This window comes from Dromaius novaehollandiae, chromosome 18 (genome assembly GCF_036370855.1).
Source record: "Dromaius novaehollandiae isolate bDroNov1 chromosome 18, bDroNov1.hap1, whole genome shotgun sequence".
Classification (NCBI taxonomy): Eukaryota; Metazoa; Chordata; class Aves; order Casuariiformes; family Dromaiidae; genus Dromaius; species Dromaius novaehollandiae.
In genome coordinates this window covers 13,832,299-13,851,435 of record NC_088115.1, presented here as the reverse complement: position 1 = coordinate 13,851,435, position 19,137 = coordinate 13,832,299, and the positions used below count along the sequence as shown (strand labels likewise).

General features: G+C 40.8%; 1 protein-coding gene across 2 annotated transcripts; it reads right to left on the bottom strand.

Annotated features, from left to right (window-relative positions):
• Positions 1–517: 517 nt before the first annotated feature.
• On the bottom strand, positions 518–17,309 carry PRKAR1A (protein kinase cAMP-dependent type I regulatory subunit alpha). Of its 2 annotated transcripts, XM_064522780.1 has the most exons (12): positions 17,158–17,309; positions 16,077–16,139; positions 14,855–15,033; positions 9,512–9,685; positions 8,832–8,923; positions 8,538–8,599; positions 7,962–8,008; positions 7,179–7,337; positions 6,429–6,489; positions 6,022–6,143; positions 5,365–5,446; positions 518–2,972 (listed from the first exon to the last, which is right to left on the bottom strand). In XM_064522780.1, exons 3-12 carry the CDS (start codon positions 15,029–15,031, stop codon positions 2,800–2,802), a joined length of 1,149 nt encoding a protein of 382 aa, XP_064378850.1. In that variant the 5' UTR covers positions 15,032–15,033; positions 16,077–16,139; positions 17,158–17,309; the 3' UTR covers positions 518–2,799. The 2 variants fall into 2 exon arrangements, with proteins under 2 accessions (XP_064378850.1, XP_064378851.1); XM_064522781.1 differs by lacking the exon at positions 16,077–16,139 and having other exon boundaries at positions 17,158–17,285.
• Between the last annotated feature and the right edge of the window lie 1,828 nt (positions 17,310–19,137).

Below are 19,137 nucleotides of genomic sequence, written 5' to 3'. Positions count from 1 at the left end.
GTGTCTTCTGCTTCTCACTATCTGTCCACCAGAACACAGTCAGGATTAATTATCGCATGTTCAGAACATCCATTAAGGCTGTGCCTAGATGGGAGCGGGCAACTTACAGAAGCTTATTAGCTCCAGTAATAGTGACTGGGCCAGGAATTAACGACTTTAAAAAGAGATGCAACTACCCAGAGCTGCTATCAAGGGACACCCAAGCAAGACACAGGTACCTTTTACCAGCGTTCACTCCCAAAGCCGTGATGCCCATCCGAGGCCGGAGCTCCACGGCAGCTCCCGCGTCAGAGGCACAGCCTGGCTCGTGGAGAACGAGCTCTCCAGCAGGCACCAGGAGAAGGGTCAGCGGTCCTGTAAGCTAGGATCTGAACTCAAGCTTCCAGGGTTAACAGTAAGCTAAATCCATTAAGCCTTTTAGTTTCCCCCAGCTCATTAATAATTCATCTTCTAAGGCCCAAGGAAAACAAAATACAATGGGGACGGAGGGGAGGAAAAAAAAAAAAGACCGATTACATTTAAGAATTTAAATCATTTTATTGCTTTACCTGCCATTAGGACAATCTATAACAAAAGGAATATAATATAATATATTAGCACATACAGTAAATCAGACTTATATAGTCAGGTAACAATACAAAAATGGTCCTCTGGTTGACTATAGCTTTCTAGGGCAATAGACCTCATAAATTCGCTAAAGGTGGACTAGCAAAAGAATTAGTTCTAAAGCCCTGAATGTTAGCTAAGGCAAAACTATGCCAATTGTGGTTTCAAACATATTTAAATTGCACACAAAGGTAAAGCTATAACTGTGATTAATATTTAACTCAGACTTAGCTGATTTATCTTAAAATCTTGTAGGTAAAACTACAAAAGGGAGTAATCAGCAAGCTAAAAAGATGCAGTAGTGAAACTTGATTAGAAAGCCTTATATAAAAAAATGTGCATTTTTTTGTGGAGCTCTAACTAGTTCACACAGTTTCTGGTGCTTCAAAGTAACATGAAGAACACATGTGAAGAAAAAAACCTTGACAGTCAAAACTGAAGCAAATTGTTTCACCAAAAAAGGTAGCATTTCCTCATTCATTACAGGCTCTGGCCGAAATCCTCTACTCAACATTTTCTGAATAGAGAACTTGCACCACTTAAGTATTTGAATCCCACTAGTAGGATTTCACAGTCAGAAATACCCTAAAATCTTTTGTAAAGGCCTGATATCCTCAGTGTTATTTTGCGTCGATTAGCAGACTCTTTAATCATCTACAAGCCTGAGAGAGTCTGTTGAATTTGAATCCGTATCACCTTGGAAAAGAAATAAAACAAGGCTCCATTGTTAGAAGTAGTTGCACAACAAATGCAAAACTGCTTGCTGTCACTCCCAAATACAAACCTACACTACTTTATATAAATTACAGTTTAAAGGAAACCTTAAAAATTGCCTACCATTATTGAACCGTGGAATTCAGTAAAAACTTTTGGGAAGTATTGGTGCACACAGAATAATGTAACACAAAGCTGGTAAATACTTAAATACATTTAAGACTCCGCAACATATTAGACTCAGAAAAGAGAGCAAGTATGAAATATCTGTGTCATGTAAATTGGATAAGCAAGGAAAGAATGCACCTTTTGTATTGAGACTAAATTTATAATTAACAAGTTTAAAAATTATAAATTGATTGATTTAAAAAACAAAACATACTTAAAACAACTGAGTGTCGCTGGAAAGTTGGAACATTCACTTTTTCTGCCTCACGTTTTCTACCAAGAATAATGGTATCTAAATGGACCAGCGATGATCTCCCCTGCAATTGATGCTGGCCATAAATACTCAAAGTTGTTTTACCTGGTATCAAAGGGCCAGCTGAACTGAAGAGCCTTAAAAAAAGTCAACTGAGGAATATGTAGCAAGCAAGAGTCACAGGGAAAATAAAACATATGCTTCCAATTTCTGCACCAATCTAGTATTTGAATATTACTAACAGCTGGATAGCTGTGCTATTTTTACGCCATTCTATGTACTGGAGACCAAAGTTAGGCATTTAATGCAACATTTGGTTCTTGCCACTTTGAAGAGGAGAAATTTTAAATGGCAAATCTACAGCTGAAGAAAAGAAAAAAAATTAGTTGCGGCAAGTCAGCAAATTAAGTAACAACTCCAGTAGTTCATCAGAACTATAAACCTTGAAAGCTTTGTTTGCTTTACACTTGACAAAAATGTAACTAAGCAATCTTAAACCAGCAGACACAGGAACAATGATACTGTTAAATTCCAACTGTGGCTTTCCTTAGCAGCTGATGCCTCACAATTGAACCCAGGATTACAGTACCCAAAAAATTAAAAAGAACCCAAACCCCAAGAAGCTCAGTTACAAGGGCAGTTCTCATCTGAGGAGAAATACAGCAGATTATGACTACAGCCTTAAAATACGTCCAACAATTTGAGAAACACCTTAAAAATTTTTTTTCCACTCTTACCTCCTTACTCTATGGCAATTGGCAAGGTGTCAGGAGATCTCTCCCTCACTAAAGCAAGGCTGCATTTGCCCAAGTTGGACACTATGTCGCACAGAGAGAAGCTGTAACAGCAAAGGTCGCCATAGAATTTTTTTCCTATTTATTTAATGGGACAGAGCACAGAACTAATATGCTCTAAATTAAAAATAGTGCCATGAAAAGCTTTTTTTTTTCTTTTTAAAACAGACAGGAAGCTGCAAATGCCAGTGGCAATGTGGCTCTGCACAAGGGTAATAAAGCAGTCTGCATTTGTGAAGCATGTTTTCAATAGTGAGGAAAATTTCAGACAGACAGCGATACAAAACTGTTGTACTGCTGGATGTTTCGTTTGAGAATATCCGAGCATGGACCCAGGACACGTTCAAATCGGGGTCGGTCGAGCTTTACGCATTTCAACAGGCCACGAGCAACAACTGTGGCAGCACGAGGACGGTTCATCAACAGAGCTATTTCACCTAGGGCAACAGGAAAAGTGTGAACAGCGTTAAAAATCAACACACAGAGCCAAAGAAGTTACCCTGCTGTATTTCAAACTGTTCTAAGAATTGAATGGAAGGTAATTCAGGATTTAATATCAATCAGAACAAGAACCTATGTAGTTACACCATAAGCAATTGTGAAATCAATGTAAAAGAACTACTTGAGCAACTTACTGAAACTTTTTTTTTTTTTTTTTAAAGTCTGTCTGCATTCATATCTCTGAAAAATGCCTGAAAAGTTTTCAACATCTGGTCTATCTGAAGCAAGGCCATGTCTCAGTTAACCATGTAATTTTCCTAAAAAACAAGCAGGTAGTTTTCCAAAATGTAGTTATGCAACTGTTCAATTCAGGTATTTCTAGGTAACTAAAGGCAAAAACAAGACCAAGGTTTGGAAGTAAAACTATTAGATGCACAAAACAGGAGCCTTTGCACTATCGCCAATCAAGATCAGGAATCTGACTTTACCAACAAGTATCTTGAAGTCTAGTATTCCCATTTTGTAAGTCACAGACATGCCAAAACCTTTTTTTCAAATACCTGTTACACTTGCTAAACAACATATTCAGAAATTAAATTTTCAACAAGCTTTTTTCTCCCCCCCATTTGTTGCAATAGTTACTCCTAACATTCCTAGGAACAAGAGTAAAAGAAACCCAGCATCAGTTTTAGGGTGTGTCTGTTTTTAAGCAGTTGGGCTGGACATCTTTATGTTCTGGACTGAGGAAAGAACTTGGTGCTCCTCTGAGAATAAGTTTGCATGCATTATCAGAAGGGATGTTTAAAAGAATGAGGAAAAACGTTCTTCCTCTGTGCCCAATTAAAACTCTTGAACTCACTGGCCTCCACAATACAGGCTGCAAAAGAATAAGTAGGTTCTAAGGGAAAACGAAACAAGCCCTTGGGAGACAGGTCTGAAGCACCTGAACGCAATGGTAGAAACAACTTTTGGTTCAGGAGTGGGAAACGGAATATACATCAAGGGAAAGATTAGAGAAGACTAACTTGGCATACGTACAATAAACATCAAGTACTAGATACTGAGTGAAACAGATCTTTGGGTCAGATCCAGTACTTTTACTGTACTCTTGAGCACATCCAAATTCAGACCTTGCAATAGAGTATTTATTTATTACATCATCTGCAAAGCTGAAAAACGGAATAGACAGCCAGAACACTTTTGCAAGACGACAGCTTAGGTCTTCTCTCCCTATACCTTTTCTATCTTAAATCCAATTCTTTGATATTTGAGAAGGAGGCATTCAAGCATTAAATAATAAGTTCTGAATAGGTTTCTTTTTGGCTTGGTTTTGTTTCAAAAATTCAAGCCACTTTTCTTCAGAACCCAGAATTAGTCAGTCAGGAATATCTCATTATATAATGTTATATTACTCTTCAAGAATGCTCTGTATGCATATACTTCCAGTCCTTATGTGCAACTCTGAATAAGTCAACATACCATGGACAAGTGATTAGTTCCATGTGAAGATTATCTCAGTCTCCATAAATCAGTATTTATAGAATCTTTGCACTTTTCTTTGCCAACATACATGAGCTTTTTCAAGTTAAAAAAAAAAACCTTAACCACCATGTAACTTTAGCTTAGCAAGAACACCTTCCACAGAGGGCAGAAAAGACCCTATTCAGTAAGTATGAGACTACATCCAGAGTACTGCACCCAGTTTTGGGTTCCCCAGTACAAGATGCTGACAAAACTGAGCAAGTGCAACAGTGCCACCCAGATCATTAGGGGACTGCAGCACAGGACGTACAAAGAGATGCTGGAAGAGCTGTGTAAGTCCAACCTGGAGAGGAGAAGGCTAAAATAGAAATCTTACAGTTGTAGTCTTCAACTATGTAATGAATGGTTATAAAGATGGAACTCGACTACTCTCAGAGGTGCACAGTGAGAGGCTGAGAAACAAGAAGTTGCGAAAAGGAAAATTCCTTAGGTATAAGTAAGAAATTCCTCACAATGAGATTAGTCAAACAATGAAAGAGATTGTCCAGAGCAGTTGTGAGATGTCCATCCTTAGAGACGAGGAAAACTGGAATGGACACATCCCAAGGCAACCTGATATAACTCCAAAGCTGGCCTTGCTTTGAGCAGAGGGATTGGACTAAATTACCAGAGGGCCTTTCAAACATGAAGTATTCTAAGACTAACACTTTTCTATAACATGCACATACACAGCTTAATGCCAAATGACCTTGATACTTACCCGAAGTTGAGCCAAACTACGAGAGTTAGCAAAAACCGCAAGTAAGCAAGTCTATCCCAAGACTATTAACCACAGCAGCCACCAACACAGTAAGGTACAACAGTGGCAGGGCTCTATGTAATCACAGTTGTCACTACGTAACTCACCAAAATAATCAGAAGGTGCCAGTCTGCCCACTTCAACAAATTCTTCGTTTTCTGATCGACGCTGTAACACTGCAGCTGTGCCCTTTAATAAATCACAACAATTAAACAACTGGAATTTCCAGTATCACTTGAAACATTGATTTCAACAAGGGATCAGCTGTTTTGCAGAAATAAATATTGAGACATCACAATGGCTAAGAACACTACACAGTTCATGCATAGTTCACTAGACTGTTCCATAAATATAGCTTGTCCTTTTTTTTTTTTAAAACTTAAAGTGTCTTGGATATTTACTTATCTATAACATTGATTTCTTCCCATTTCTCTCATAACACTACGACTACAACAATATGAATAGCAAAAAAAAACCATGCAGAATGCAGTAACAATGCTAGCAAGACCGACTAGCTATCTAGAATGGGTCTCTACTCTTTTGAAATACGATAAACTGATTTAAGCCAGAAATATTACTTTTTCCTGGAACTGCCATTCGTAAAAATAACAAAACTAAATATAAGCTTCTGCATGTCGAGTAATTTATTAGCACTTATCTAAAAGTATGTTCTTAAATTTCATTTTTCTCTCAAGGTCTCAAGGCAGAATAAGCAATGTTAAATATCAGTAAACTTCCAAGCTTTTAATTTTGACCTTACTTACCTCCAAGATAATGAAGAACTCATCTCCTGGCTCTCCCTGGACCACAATCTTTTGCCCATCCTCAAACTGTACCGGTTCCAATGCATCAGCTACAGTGAGACGCTCCCACTTGTCCAAAGATTCTAGAGAGTCAACAATTCATTGATTACCTTTTTGAGGCACAAATTGTATTTTTTTCTTCTCCTTACATACAGAAGTCAGCCTATTTTCTGTCTCTGGCAACATTTGCACAAATATCAAGAATTCAATAGGAATTATCTTGGAACGATGAAGAAAAGCAATACAGGTTTTCCAGTCTGTTTAAACAAGCTACCACAATAACATGTAACAGTAATGCTGTTACCCAGCATTATTATTATTGCAATATGATAATTTAGCCCATTTTACAATAAGATCTTCTCACTTACCCAGTATAGATACTTTACTAAGGAATTCCTCATACATTTTTCTCTTTCTTAAAGTACTCCCCTATTAAAAAAAGAAAAAAACCCACACACATACCAAAGTAAGTTTTTCTACTTCATGTTTGACGTCAGCCTTCAAATAAAATTCAAGACAGAAATACAGGATGCAGTAAGTCTGGTTAAACTGTATCACAGGCCCTAAATCCACAAGATTTCAAGGGCTTTCAAATTCCATTACTTCAGTAAGATTAAAGAAAGCTCAGCAACCTTCATAAAGCGCTTGAGCATTTGTCATAGCCCTGACGTTTATGAAGCGCATTCTTACTGTATAACCTTACCAAAATTCACAACACCTGCCCATGTTAGTTACAATTGTCATTCACACATATTACTTACAACTTAGCAGGCTAAAATGCAGAGCAGAACCAAAACATCTGACAGAAGCTAACCAGTAAGCATTGTATTTGTAGTTCAGTTTAACACTGCCTTTGTAATGCTGGAATTCTTGTTCTGCTAACCCAAGACTACCCTCCACCCCCGCCATTCTTGACAAAGATGCTCAGCGATCAGCTTTCTGATCACAAATGAGATGGCAGAAGTTTGAATAAATCTCCAGCAAGAGACAGGAGCTGAGAGAAGGTCAAATAACCAGTAGAAATTGAGGGAACAGTAAAGCCACAAGCATAATCCAGGTTAGCACACAGCTACTTGAGTCAATGGCATAAGCCACACATCAGGCAGAAAAATACTTACCATCAGGATCCTTCTATAGCTATCTCTGTCAATGCCCCACAACTTCACATTTGTCTTTGCTTTGACAGTTGCAGCTCGGGGAGTTCCATATATAAGGGCAAGCTCTCCAAAGCTCCCACCCTCACCAACACCAGTTGCCCACTCGTTGTTCACATAAACCTGAAAGACAGTGCACGGTGGTAAGCCCAAGCCCATGGTGTCATGTGAGCTGGTCAAAGACAGCACAAAGATCCTGCTACCCCACCTTTCCTTTATAGTAAAGGGAGAAATCCTAGTATCTATAAAGTCAAAGTGGACCATTTCAGGATTTCATCAACACTCCAGGGTTGAAGTGCCAATGCTGGTCAAAAGTTTTAGATTCACTGACAAAGGGAGTCTTGTTTACATCACACACAGAGGCTATGCATGTGTACTCCAGAGATACTTGGATGGGAAATAAAATCCTGTTATAAAAGTGTCTGTGCAATGTACAACTAGAAGGACTTACAAGAGGTTGTCAGAAAAAAAAAAAACAACAACTATGGATCATTTGAAGCGGAAAAAGTAAAACTGGCATTTTTAAAGTCTCTCCCACACTCAACTAGACTCAACTCTTCAACTGTAAAGCATTAATATTCTGTTCATGTTCAAATCATTCATCCTGAAACTCAATACACCTCAGTCTGTGCAGTCAGACTGAGCTGTCAATAAGGAGCAGAGAGGCTGAAAACCAAAGTAAGTTTCTACAAGTAAGAACTTATTATTACGAGGCAAGCCACTAAAGGAAGGCCTGGTAGTGCTTACATCCATTTCTCCTTGATCAACAACATAGAAGTTATCACCTTCATCACCTAAAAGAAAAAAAATCAAAAATTTAATACATGCCAAAAAGGAAAGCAAAGCTATTCAAACATTTATGCTTTACAGAACTGGCACATCTATGTCAACTTTGGTATATGTAACATAATAAGGTTGGCAGAGACAAATTTTGCACTGCTTAAAGGGTGAAGTTTTTGCTGATTTCATATTTGTCTTAGTCCTGTGAAAGAGGACATCTACTGGTATGCTGGTATGCAGGAGATCTGCAGCATTTCCACAATTACTTGAAAGGAGTATTGGATCCATAAATTCACGCAACATGTTCTACAGAGCCAAACCAGCATCTTTCCAATAGACAATGTATACACGGAAACCACATCTTCCTACAAGCACTCCACTCCTCACTTTTTAGCGTAAACAGTACTTCACATAACATAGCAAGAAAGGGTCACTGGATCCAGACAACGTTTTTATTTTCAAAGCAGCATACTAACACAGGCACCAGGTCACAGCTTGCTCACCATCTCTAACTTATTCATCAATGTAAACATTGCTGCTTACCTTGTTGTATCACAGTCTCGCCCGCGATGTAGGTGACGGGGAACATTGCATCAAAGATGTCACTGAAAGAAGGACGTCAGAATTAGACAAATGCTTCGTCACCTGCCACGCACACATGCATTCCTACACGTATCTGTATCTCCAATCTGTGAGTAAATACTTCTCCTGTTACCTCTCTCTGGTTAAACTGACTGTTCTAAAGAGGCTGTGCAGCTTTGGACATTATGACACATTCAGCTCTTCTGAAGTCTGCACTTTGTCTTAAAAAAGTATCCTGCAAAGACCCATTCCTACCTTCTTTCATTATCATCAAGATGGGCAAACAGCACATTCTTCTCAATAGCTTTTGCCAAAGCAGCCATAGTCTTATAATCCTTTGGAATAACCTAGGACACAATCAAAAAAGTAACAGGTTAAAATTTTGAGGAAAAACTTGTGTGTTCCCCAGACCAAATAAATTGCTCACATTGCCACAAAATACTGAGTTTTTCCAGTTTTTGGAGCACTATTAATCTAAAAACAAGTATAGTCAATGTTTACAACTGGGCTATGCAGAAAGTAAAATCTTGTATGATTTTATGCAACTTTAAAAACATCACTCCATGATAAGTTTGGAACTTCTTTTTGTAAGAGAGTGACAGTATCTGTTCAATCCATATTTCCCTATGAATAATTGAAAGTCTGCCCAGCCATTAGGCTAAACTTAATGTTGTTGCAGCTATGAAATAACCAGAAGCACTTTGTGTGGGTATGTTTACATATATTTACAAGTGCAAGTTATGCAAAAACAGTTTAAATGCATGACAGTTCTTCACCCTCCAAAGAGCTATACACACAGGTCTGCTTTTTACAGTTATGACAAGACTTAATGAGCCAGACAAGCTTAGTGTTATTTAGCACACAATAGCAGAAGGTCTTAGATAAACTCTTTGATTATAGATGCAATTTTTCTGAACAGTTGAGATGCAGGTCACCTTTCTAACATAAGATGCAGCATCCTCTTCCGTATAGACTTCTGCACTGATGGCCCCACGCCTTCTTCGACCCTTAACCACAGGGTTCATAGGAGGAGGGGGAGAGATTTCATCCTCCCGCGAGTCTGAGCGTGAACCAGACTTCTGTTGATTCAACAACTGTTTTGTTTCCTCCTAAACAGGAAGGAATAGATGTTTGTGTCACATAATCCAGTAAAGCAAAAAGAACAGTCACATATTATATTCCAATTTAGTCTGCCAATGCAAGGGAGCTTCCTGTGTACTGTTACAACCACACTGAGGCAAGTGGGAGACTAGAGCAATCAAGATCAAAGGCCTTTTAAAACAGATAGTAGATATGCCTTTCATTCATAATATTCATACCCAATTGGTATTAAGTTACATTAATAATTGAATACATTAAGAAGTATAAACAAACAACCTGACTACACTTTCTGTTAGTGCATTCAATAAGCAATGAAAGAGTTCTACAGATGATCAAGAAATTGTCCTAATAGTGAACCCAGAAGTTCTTTCCCTCAGCTTTGAGGTGTTAAGCCTTTTTCATTTGAAAAACAGAAGAATGATTCCTCAGAAATCCACGTTATACGAGAAGCTTTTGAAACAAGGTCAAGTCACGAACCAACTAGATATTCAATAACCATCAGTTATTTTAGGAGAAAGAAATATGAACACTGCTTACTAAAGAGCTGCAGGAAGGATGCTAGACGCCAAACAGCAGTTTATGCCCAAGCCAGATTTATCAACTTCATAGAACATTACACCTTTTCAGTATTTCCCTCAGCTACCCTCTGTGCTGTGTTCCTAGTAATATTATAGAAGACTAGTGTACTTGGAATAAAACAAATCCTAGCTAACTTAACACACAGAAGTTTTATTCTTCTATATTCCAGAAGATTCACCATACTTAACTAAGACTTGATAATTAAAAAAACAAAACAAAAAACCCGGAGCCAAAGCATTTGAATCATGACAGCTAAGATCAATTTCTCCCAGTGTTATGGGAATACAGTTTTGGGACATGCCTTAAAAGAACAAGGAACCATCTCCTGTATGAGAACTCCGAGCACTTTTAAGAGCTGGGTTTGTCCCAGTGTCCTTGATCAAACTGTTCCCTCCCCTGTGGGCAGCATGCTGTTTGGCTGCCACACTCCACTCCGGAGATACACAGAGGCTATGTATAACAGGAACACTTTGAGGAAAGGGACCTCAGATAACTGTTACAGTGAGTTTACATTTTGTACTTCTGAGATAGCCAAACAAACTGCACTGGTCTGTTGAATTATGTTTCACTTCCTGATTCTTGTCCATTAATAAAATAGTGCTACATTTCAAAACGATGGGGACAAGAGGTATTTAAAGCCTTGTTTCTCTTTTTATTTTAGAGAAAGAAATCTATTACAGAAGGTCTTGTTAAAAATAGCTTCAGCAGTGATTAAACCACCTTCCTACAAAGTGGGCAATACCACCAACTGCAGAAACACACTCTCCACTCACGGACAGACTCCTTGACACAACTCAAAAAAACCCCTTAACACCTAAAATAAGTGAACATCAGCTGCTCTGTTTGTTCCAAGGTCACATAAAATACGAAAACACTGTTCAAAATTGTGTAGCTTTCAAAGACAGAAGCACTTTAGTAACATTTAGCTAGGAAGCTGTGTATCAGAGGAGTGTTTAGAAAGTGACTCTAAGTCCATTTAAGTAACAGAAATGGTACTGAAAGAAAAAGCACAAGTGGAAATTTCTGCCTTATCTGGTATTTAACATTACTATAAAAAAACCACACACCACCACACAAGCATGTGAAGGTAGGATGTGGACATACAAACAAGTTACAAGTGGGTAAGACAGGATATTAACTTGCAATATACCAGCTATCCTAAAGAGTCTGCTCTATACATAAGAGGAAGATACCCTGAATAAGAGATAAGTCACCATACGTTTACATCATGCATCATAAGTGCCATGGAGTAAATGACATGCTGGAATCTAATCTCATGGCTTTCATAGCAATGGCTTTTCATGTATTCATGTTTTTAAAATACACCTTTATTATTTCAGATACTAAATCACATATGCTACAACATCAGATAAGAGAGAAATTATATTAGACCAGAAGAAAGATTGACAGTTCTTATTCTCAGCTAGCTTAGAATTTAACCAGTGTCTATGAGAGCAAGGAAATGTCTTTGCTCAAGTTTATAAACTCCTCAGATTAAACACATGCTGGACAAAAACTCATTTTCCTTTAGCTGGTTTGTATAACCATTATTAGGTTATTAAAAAGGTTTATTACTAAAGATAGCCTATTTATTACATCTAATACTGAACCCTGATCTTTCACCTGATCAAGCAGTTCAGTTTTTGGTATCAGTGACCACTAATCATAATTTTTATTTTTCCTAACAGGCAAGAAATAGTTGTTATTTAGCCTATTTAAATTGTTACTTACTAGTAAGAAATAATAAAGTTATGAGACTCCAGATTTATTAAAGTTAGGAGTTTATTAAAGTTATGAGACTTCATATTGGAATTCAATCAGCTACTGAAGACGACTCACTATTTCAAATTTATGTTTTAGGTTGCATAGTCTGATACCTGGTAATTGTCATTACACTATTAATGGCCTCACCTGCTTCTGTTTAATTTGTATTTATGCTATATCAGCTCTCCAGATACTTGGGGGAAAAACACAAAAACAAATAAACCACACCCAAACACTGGAAGCTAAAAAAAGTGAATTTAAGGCAGAGCTTTTCACAGCTGCAAAGTAAATTGATGTTAACTGAGATGATTGTGCAAGCAAGCCCCTTGGGAAAAAACGAAAATCGTTCAGGTATGTATCTGTGGAAACAGGGCAGGTGGTGGGGAACAAGTAAAGTGATTAGATATCAATCACAAACTTAATTGCAGCTTTCTATAAAAACTATTACATACATAACCAAGTTACATACTATATTTCAAAAGTATACCTATTGCAGTGGACAGCCATGGCCAATATCTAATATTTATCTTGCAGCCTGTAATAATGATCTCTACATTAAGTTTCCACAGCTCAAACTAAATTATGTAGCCAGGCACAGCACTGGATAGCCGTTAGCTTTTAGCATACATTGGTGTTACCAGATATCTTTGCACGGCAAGAAGAAGAGAGGCCTTAGACCTCCACGAATAGAAAAAAAATAAAAACATTCATACAATCAATGCATAGTAATTAGATTCATGTGAAAGCTTTCATAACTCAGGAGAGGACACATCTGAATTCCTAAAGGAGCTGTAACTGCTTCAGAGGCAGTAATTTTAATGTTTCTGAACATAAATCCAGAAGCATTTTTAAATATGTTCAATGTATTTTACTAACACGACACAGTGAATCATCTCTGTATGCGTGTTTTGGGGAGAGATTACCTGTCAGGATAACCAGAGAGAAAATAGCAATCAAGCTTCAGTTTTAAGTCATGTTCCTTCAAAATTCAGTCCTAAAACAAAAAGACTGTACCTCAGCCCCAGTCTCATTCAGTGTAACAGATTCAGAAGATCAACTGAAAAGCAGTTGTTTCATTAAAGATGTAACAGACAGTACCTTTGGAAGCTGAAAGAGACAAATCCCTTTTCAAACATTTTTTGCTCAACCAGAGCTAAGTACTGCGTAGAGCTGGTTAACAGCAGTACTCAACATTTGTGCTCTCCAAACACAGATGTCAAAGTTTGCTCATGTAGCACAGGATGTCCACTGCTTTGTTATTTGATAGCTCTTAAGGTACTATCTTACCTGGCTAAACTAAGACCAATCCATTAGACTGAAAGGTGAAACTACTTAAAAAAAGCAAGTTGCAGCCATTTTTTTAGTTCAAAAAGGTAAGAAGAATGCAATGCTTTCCCTTGTAGGTACAATTGCACTAGGCCATGTGCATGATCTATGCCAACATACCTGATACTCTAAGAGCAATCTGTAGGTAAAAAAAAGTTATCTAACCATTTTTATTTTCAGCTTTCTTGTAGGCTGACAGAGCACACAGAGAGCCACTTGCACCAGAACAAAAATACTATTACTTATTCAACTCTGAAATACACGTGATCAAGTTCAGAGCTATGTTTGTTCTCTTGTTAAAGACAAATTAAGTTTCAAGATTAAATATTACACATTACATGTCAGTTCACTAAAGGAAAATATCTGACCACTCCCATTCTATAACCCCACACATGGATTAGCTTGCCTTACTGCACTTGGAATAAATTGTAATTTACTTTGATAATTATTAAAATAATAACACCACAAGTGTTGGCAACCTATCAGTACCTCAAAACTTCAGAATCCAAGCTGGGAAAGGAAACAGGGCAACAGGAAGGGACAATGATTTTAAAAACCTGATTACTACCTGGTTTGCTGCTGGTATTCTGAAATAATTTATTCAAGACATGATTAAAAAAAATGGAAGGTAAATCTGCAGCATCCACTCATTTTTTCCAGTATCTAGCATGAACCATTTCACTACAACATAATTTTCACTACACATACTTCTGATCTCTGTTAATTTCTACCTAGAATGAAAGACGAACATAGGCCTGACATAAGACAAGTAATGAAAGCAGTACCTACAAATGACTGCTGTATAACACCGCAGTTGCATTATTTACTAGTGATGTATTCTAAATACAGTAGTTATATCTAACCTTTCTTCTGCATTAATTTTAAAAAAAACCTCACATTTTCACAACAGCTTCTTGTCTGCTTAGATATAGGAATTTAAAGTTAATTGAACAACAAAGAAAAAGCACCAAAACTAAGCTCTTGGAAGAAGGCAAAAACTGGCTTGCTCTCCTGGAAAGTTGGAATACAAGTATTTCAATTTGATTTCAGGTAGGCTTGGATAACTACTATTAGCCTACTTCTATGCTACACTGGAATTATCATAAATAATTTGTCTCAATATAGGAAACCAAATGCCTACTGCCAAAACCTAATGGAATAATAAACGACAGCTACCATCTGACCACAGAAGGGATAGTATATCCTATCTATTAGCTGCTAAGAGGAAATGCTAGATTGGGATTATATCTGCATCCCAGCTAGATAAATTACTTTATCAGTTTATATTTTGCCATACATGCTTAGTTATTACAGAGATGGTTTTAAAACACGATCAACTGGCAAAAACTATGAAAAGCAGGATTTGTTTTCCAAAAGCGCTCTCAGTTCTAATTTCAAACAACCAATATGAACGCTGGTCATATCTGAAGGTCAGCCTCTAAAATTCCATAGAGAGGTTGTAAATTTAGGTTGTTCCATTCTCCTTCTCTCCCAGCACTTATTTTTACCTTCTCCAATCTTTCAAAGTATTCCCTGAGGAATCCCATGGGTCTTTCAGGTCGCACTGTACATAGCTGCACAATGCAATCCTTCAGAAGTTGCTGGATGTTGTGTTTTTGGACATAGAGTTCACATTCTCGAAGACTACGCTCCTCCTCACTGCTGCTGCTGCTGGAAGCTGCCATTGCTGAAGAGAAAAAAAGAAGGTTAAATAAACCAGTAAAAATGAAGATGCTGCTGCCTGATACAGTCAGGCATGTCATGCTGCCTAAAAAGAAAGTTATGCTGTATTATCATTTTAATACTATCATAGCATAAAACCATCTCTTATCTGTAAGTCTAGTAACCAAGCTAAATGATGAGAAAAAGACCTTGGAACTACCCAGTGAGAGAGACATTAAATCCCACAGTTTGATCTTCAGTTTAACAGAGCTATGGAAAAGCTTATTTAGCATGAGGGAAGAAACAAGAAGTTTGGGTGCTTTACAGAATATTCCACAGGCACAAGAGGAAAAGCATCTAACTGAGCTGGAAAAGCCTCAATAAATTATGCTCTGTGAGCACTCAAAGTCAGGGAATGAGATGCTTATCAGTGATGTTTCTAGCTGAACCTTCTGCTGATTAAGCCTAAGATTTCACAGACGGAAAGCTCGCTTCACAAACAGAGCTGTACGCTCTGTATGGGGCCAGGTGGATGGCAATCAAGAGATGGGTGGGTAGAAGCTGGGAATTAGAAAGGCAAGTACTGAAAGTATTAGAAATACTAAGGTCAAAGCCAAAGCCAGTTACCCAAATGCCCAGGCAGTGCCCATTAACAGAAACTATGGAATTAGAGGTGTTTCTTCCAAAAAGCTTTTCTACTTTAAATTGGCCCACACTTCACATCTATTTCAGTGAGTACATTGCAACCCCCCAAAACATATCCCCAATTGTACATAAACAAAAGCACATACATAAAAATAAATCTTACAATGCCGTATTTTCAAGAGACTTTAGAATTACAGTGCCAACAGAAACAATTCCAAAAAAAAAAAAAAAAGTGCTTAAGCAGTTCTTTTTCAGGTTACAAAACCATTATATGTATGTGTATATGTACATATATATCTACATATTTATATACACACAGAAATCCATTTCAAGTCAATTTTCTTCATAAAACAATACTGAGATGGCTAAAGAAACAGGAAAGAACTTCTCAGGGCATATTTGATGAAATATAAAGAAAGTTACCTGGGACAAGGGTAGTGGCAACAGCTATGAATATGCAGTAAGATATGTTGATCCCAGGAACAGCTTTTAAAGGGTGAAAAAGAATGGATTCAGATAAAGTAAGCTTGAGAGATGACATATCACTGAAAAGTCAAGTAGCACTGTCATATTACACATTTTATCCTATTTAGACAGCAGGCTGAGAAACACAGCACGCATGGCCACACTGGCAATATAACACTGTGCCCCTTTGAATTATGCTACCAGAGATTAGGAGAGGCCTAGAGCTGATACTAAATTGCTAACACTTCAAAGAGGCCTCATTCTTGTCACAGCTAATCCCCGCAGAAGCATGCAGGGACACAGATGTATTTATTACATGTTGTACAAACACCAAGTTCGGAGCTCGCATGGACCAAAACGCTGCCTTGAAGTTCTCCAGTTACTTCTTTTGTTTTGGCAACTCACGCAGCAAAGGTCAATGCTAATTAACAGCCCCAGAGGAGCTCGGGGGCTCCGTGACAGCCCGCAAATTACAATCTACAAAGGAAAAAATAAAGAAAAAAAAGAAAAAAAAGCAATCTATAGCCTCATGAAGGGGCATCGCCCTGCTGGCAGAGCGGACAAGAGCCGCTGCTGCTCGTGCGAGGAGCGAGGCCAGCGCGACGGGCACCAAACAAGCCGCGAGCCCCCCAAAACGCGGCGGTTTTGCGGAGCTCTTGTGCACGTCTCGGAGCACAGCGCTCCCCGGGGGCCCTCCCGCCCCCCGCAGGCCGGAGCCGCCCCGGGCGCCGCCGAGGCCCAGCCGCGCCGCGGCCGAGCCCCGGGGACAGCCGGGACGCGGCGGCCCGCAGCGGCCGGCGGAGCGCGGAAGGGAGGGCGGGGGGAGGATATATTTTCGGCGCCGCACGCGGCCCCGTAGCGCGGCCTCCCCTCCCGCCTCGGGCCCGGCGCGGCCGCCAGCGGTCCCGGGGGGCTCCGCTCCCCCCGCCCTGGGCCGCTCCCCTCCGCGAGGCCGCCCCAGCCTCCCCAGGCCGCGCCCCCCCCCCACCCCGGGCGGCCGCCGCTGCCCCCCAGGCCGGGCCGGGCGGGCGCCACTCACCGCGCGGCGCGGCGGCTCCGCCGGGCTCCCACCGCCCCTCCCGGCCTCCGGCCTCGGCGACAGCAGCGGCGGCGGCTCCCACCGGAAACCAGCTGGCCCAGCCAATCGCCGCGCGGCGTGACGTCAATGCGCCTCACTCTCGCCCAGAGCCGTCGCCGCGGTAACCTTAAAGGGGAGGCGCGGCGCAGGCCGCTTGGCGGCGCGGAGGGGGAACGAGGAGGTTTGGCGCCCCCCTTAAAGCCGTGGCGGAGCCGCGCCTCGACCGTTAGAGCGGCTGCACGCCCGCCCGGGGCGGCGCGGACCCCTTAAGAGGGCAACGACCTCCTGCCGCAGCTTTAAGGGAGGGGGGCGGTGTCCGCCTGTGCTTGGCGGCGCCTTCTCCTTTAAGGGGCGCGAGCCGCCTTTAAAGGGGCCGCGCGCGGGGCGCCTGAGGGGAGCTAGGCCGCGGCGGGGGGCGGGGGGGAGGTGACATGTCCGAGCCTCAATAAACATGTTTATTCCCGCATTAGGACACGGCGATTTTAGGAGAAAACCCGCTGGTTTCAATACACTGAGGCGAGCGCGGTTCCGGGTCTTAGGCTGTGTAAAAGGGAGACAGCGGGGTGGGATTTGACCTGAGGCAGCACCTGCCGCCCTGCGTCCGGGGCGACTGAAACCCCCCTGAACACCACAGATAGCGGCGAAGCCCGTTTCCCCGCCGCACAGAACCAGTGAGGCGGCGGCTTCTCTGCGTTTCGGGTTAATTAGCAGCCAAGGCCTGAGGTTTTCTGACCCTGAGCCAAAAGCGTGTGTTCTTACCAAAGATCAAATCCCTCTGGGCGCTGGTTGTAAGGAACCGTTAATATTCCCGAATTACTACCACAGCACAGGGCACCACCAGGACATACCAAATCTACCTGCTCGTGTGGCAACACGTCAATATTTTGAGCTGTAATTTGGAAACTACTGGAAATTTCTCAAAACTAGAAAAAACACAGTTGTTTGCAGCCCCCTGTGCACTGTTTTTCCTCTCTGGCCTTCCCTTTTTGCAAGCTGCCTGCTGTTGTCCCCCCTCGCTCCTCCCTGCTGGCACCCGGCCCGCTGTCAGTTTGGGAGAGATCCCACCTGCCGGGCCTGGGACAAAGTTCAGACCCGTATGGAAAACCTGTTCTGCGACATTTTCTGTGTGAGGAAAACAAGAATAGGGGTGTACCGGTGTACCGCATGCCGGGGATGCGATCCCCTCCGGGCTGGCAGGGAGGAGGGCAGCGCAGCAGCGAGGGGAACGGGGCAGCTTTTCCAAAGGAGCCTTGAGCTGCCAACGTGAGGTCCCTCTCGTTGACTGTGCACAGCTCCTTCGCCGTGAGTCAGCACTGACTTATCCGTGAAAGCTACATCACGCTCCCCCTATGCATACGCTGGTACATATTCATGTGTTAGTCCTTATGCTGTTCGTTAAAGGCTTAAAAACAAGATTAAAAAACAAAACTTTGCTACATTTAGTCTGAATTACAGTCAAACCCTAGCCTTAATTGTCTAATTAAGTCTAATTAAGTCATACACATTCCTAAGTAAATAGTTTGCGTTACCCTCAGCACTGTTCCCACAACTTTCATTTCAAGCAACTTTACGCACTGGAGTTTCTCATGAAGCGTTCTGTCGCCTGAGGCTGTGGCTGCTGAAGAGGAGAGCAGAGCCGCCCCGACTGCCAGCACGATGTACCCACACCAGCATCCCAGACGGAGAGGGGGAAGGCGAGGATGATGGCTATCATAGAGCTGTGTTAGCCATTTCTGGTTAGGTTCAATAAGAACTCCACAGTGTAGAGAAGCTGCCCTAAAGTGCCATTTTATAACTTGCTTTTTAGACAAACCTAAAGTCAGTCCTCGTTCCAACCCCAATGGCAACCACCGAGGGTTGTTAGTAGTTGTTACAGAGATGACAACCATCACGTGCCCTTAGTGGTGGAGCACTAGGTGGAATGGTCACCGGGAAGGAAAA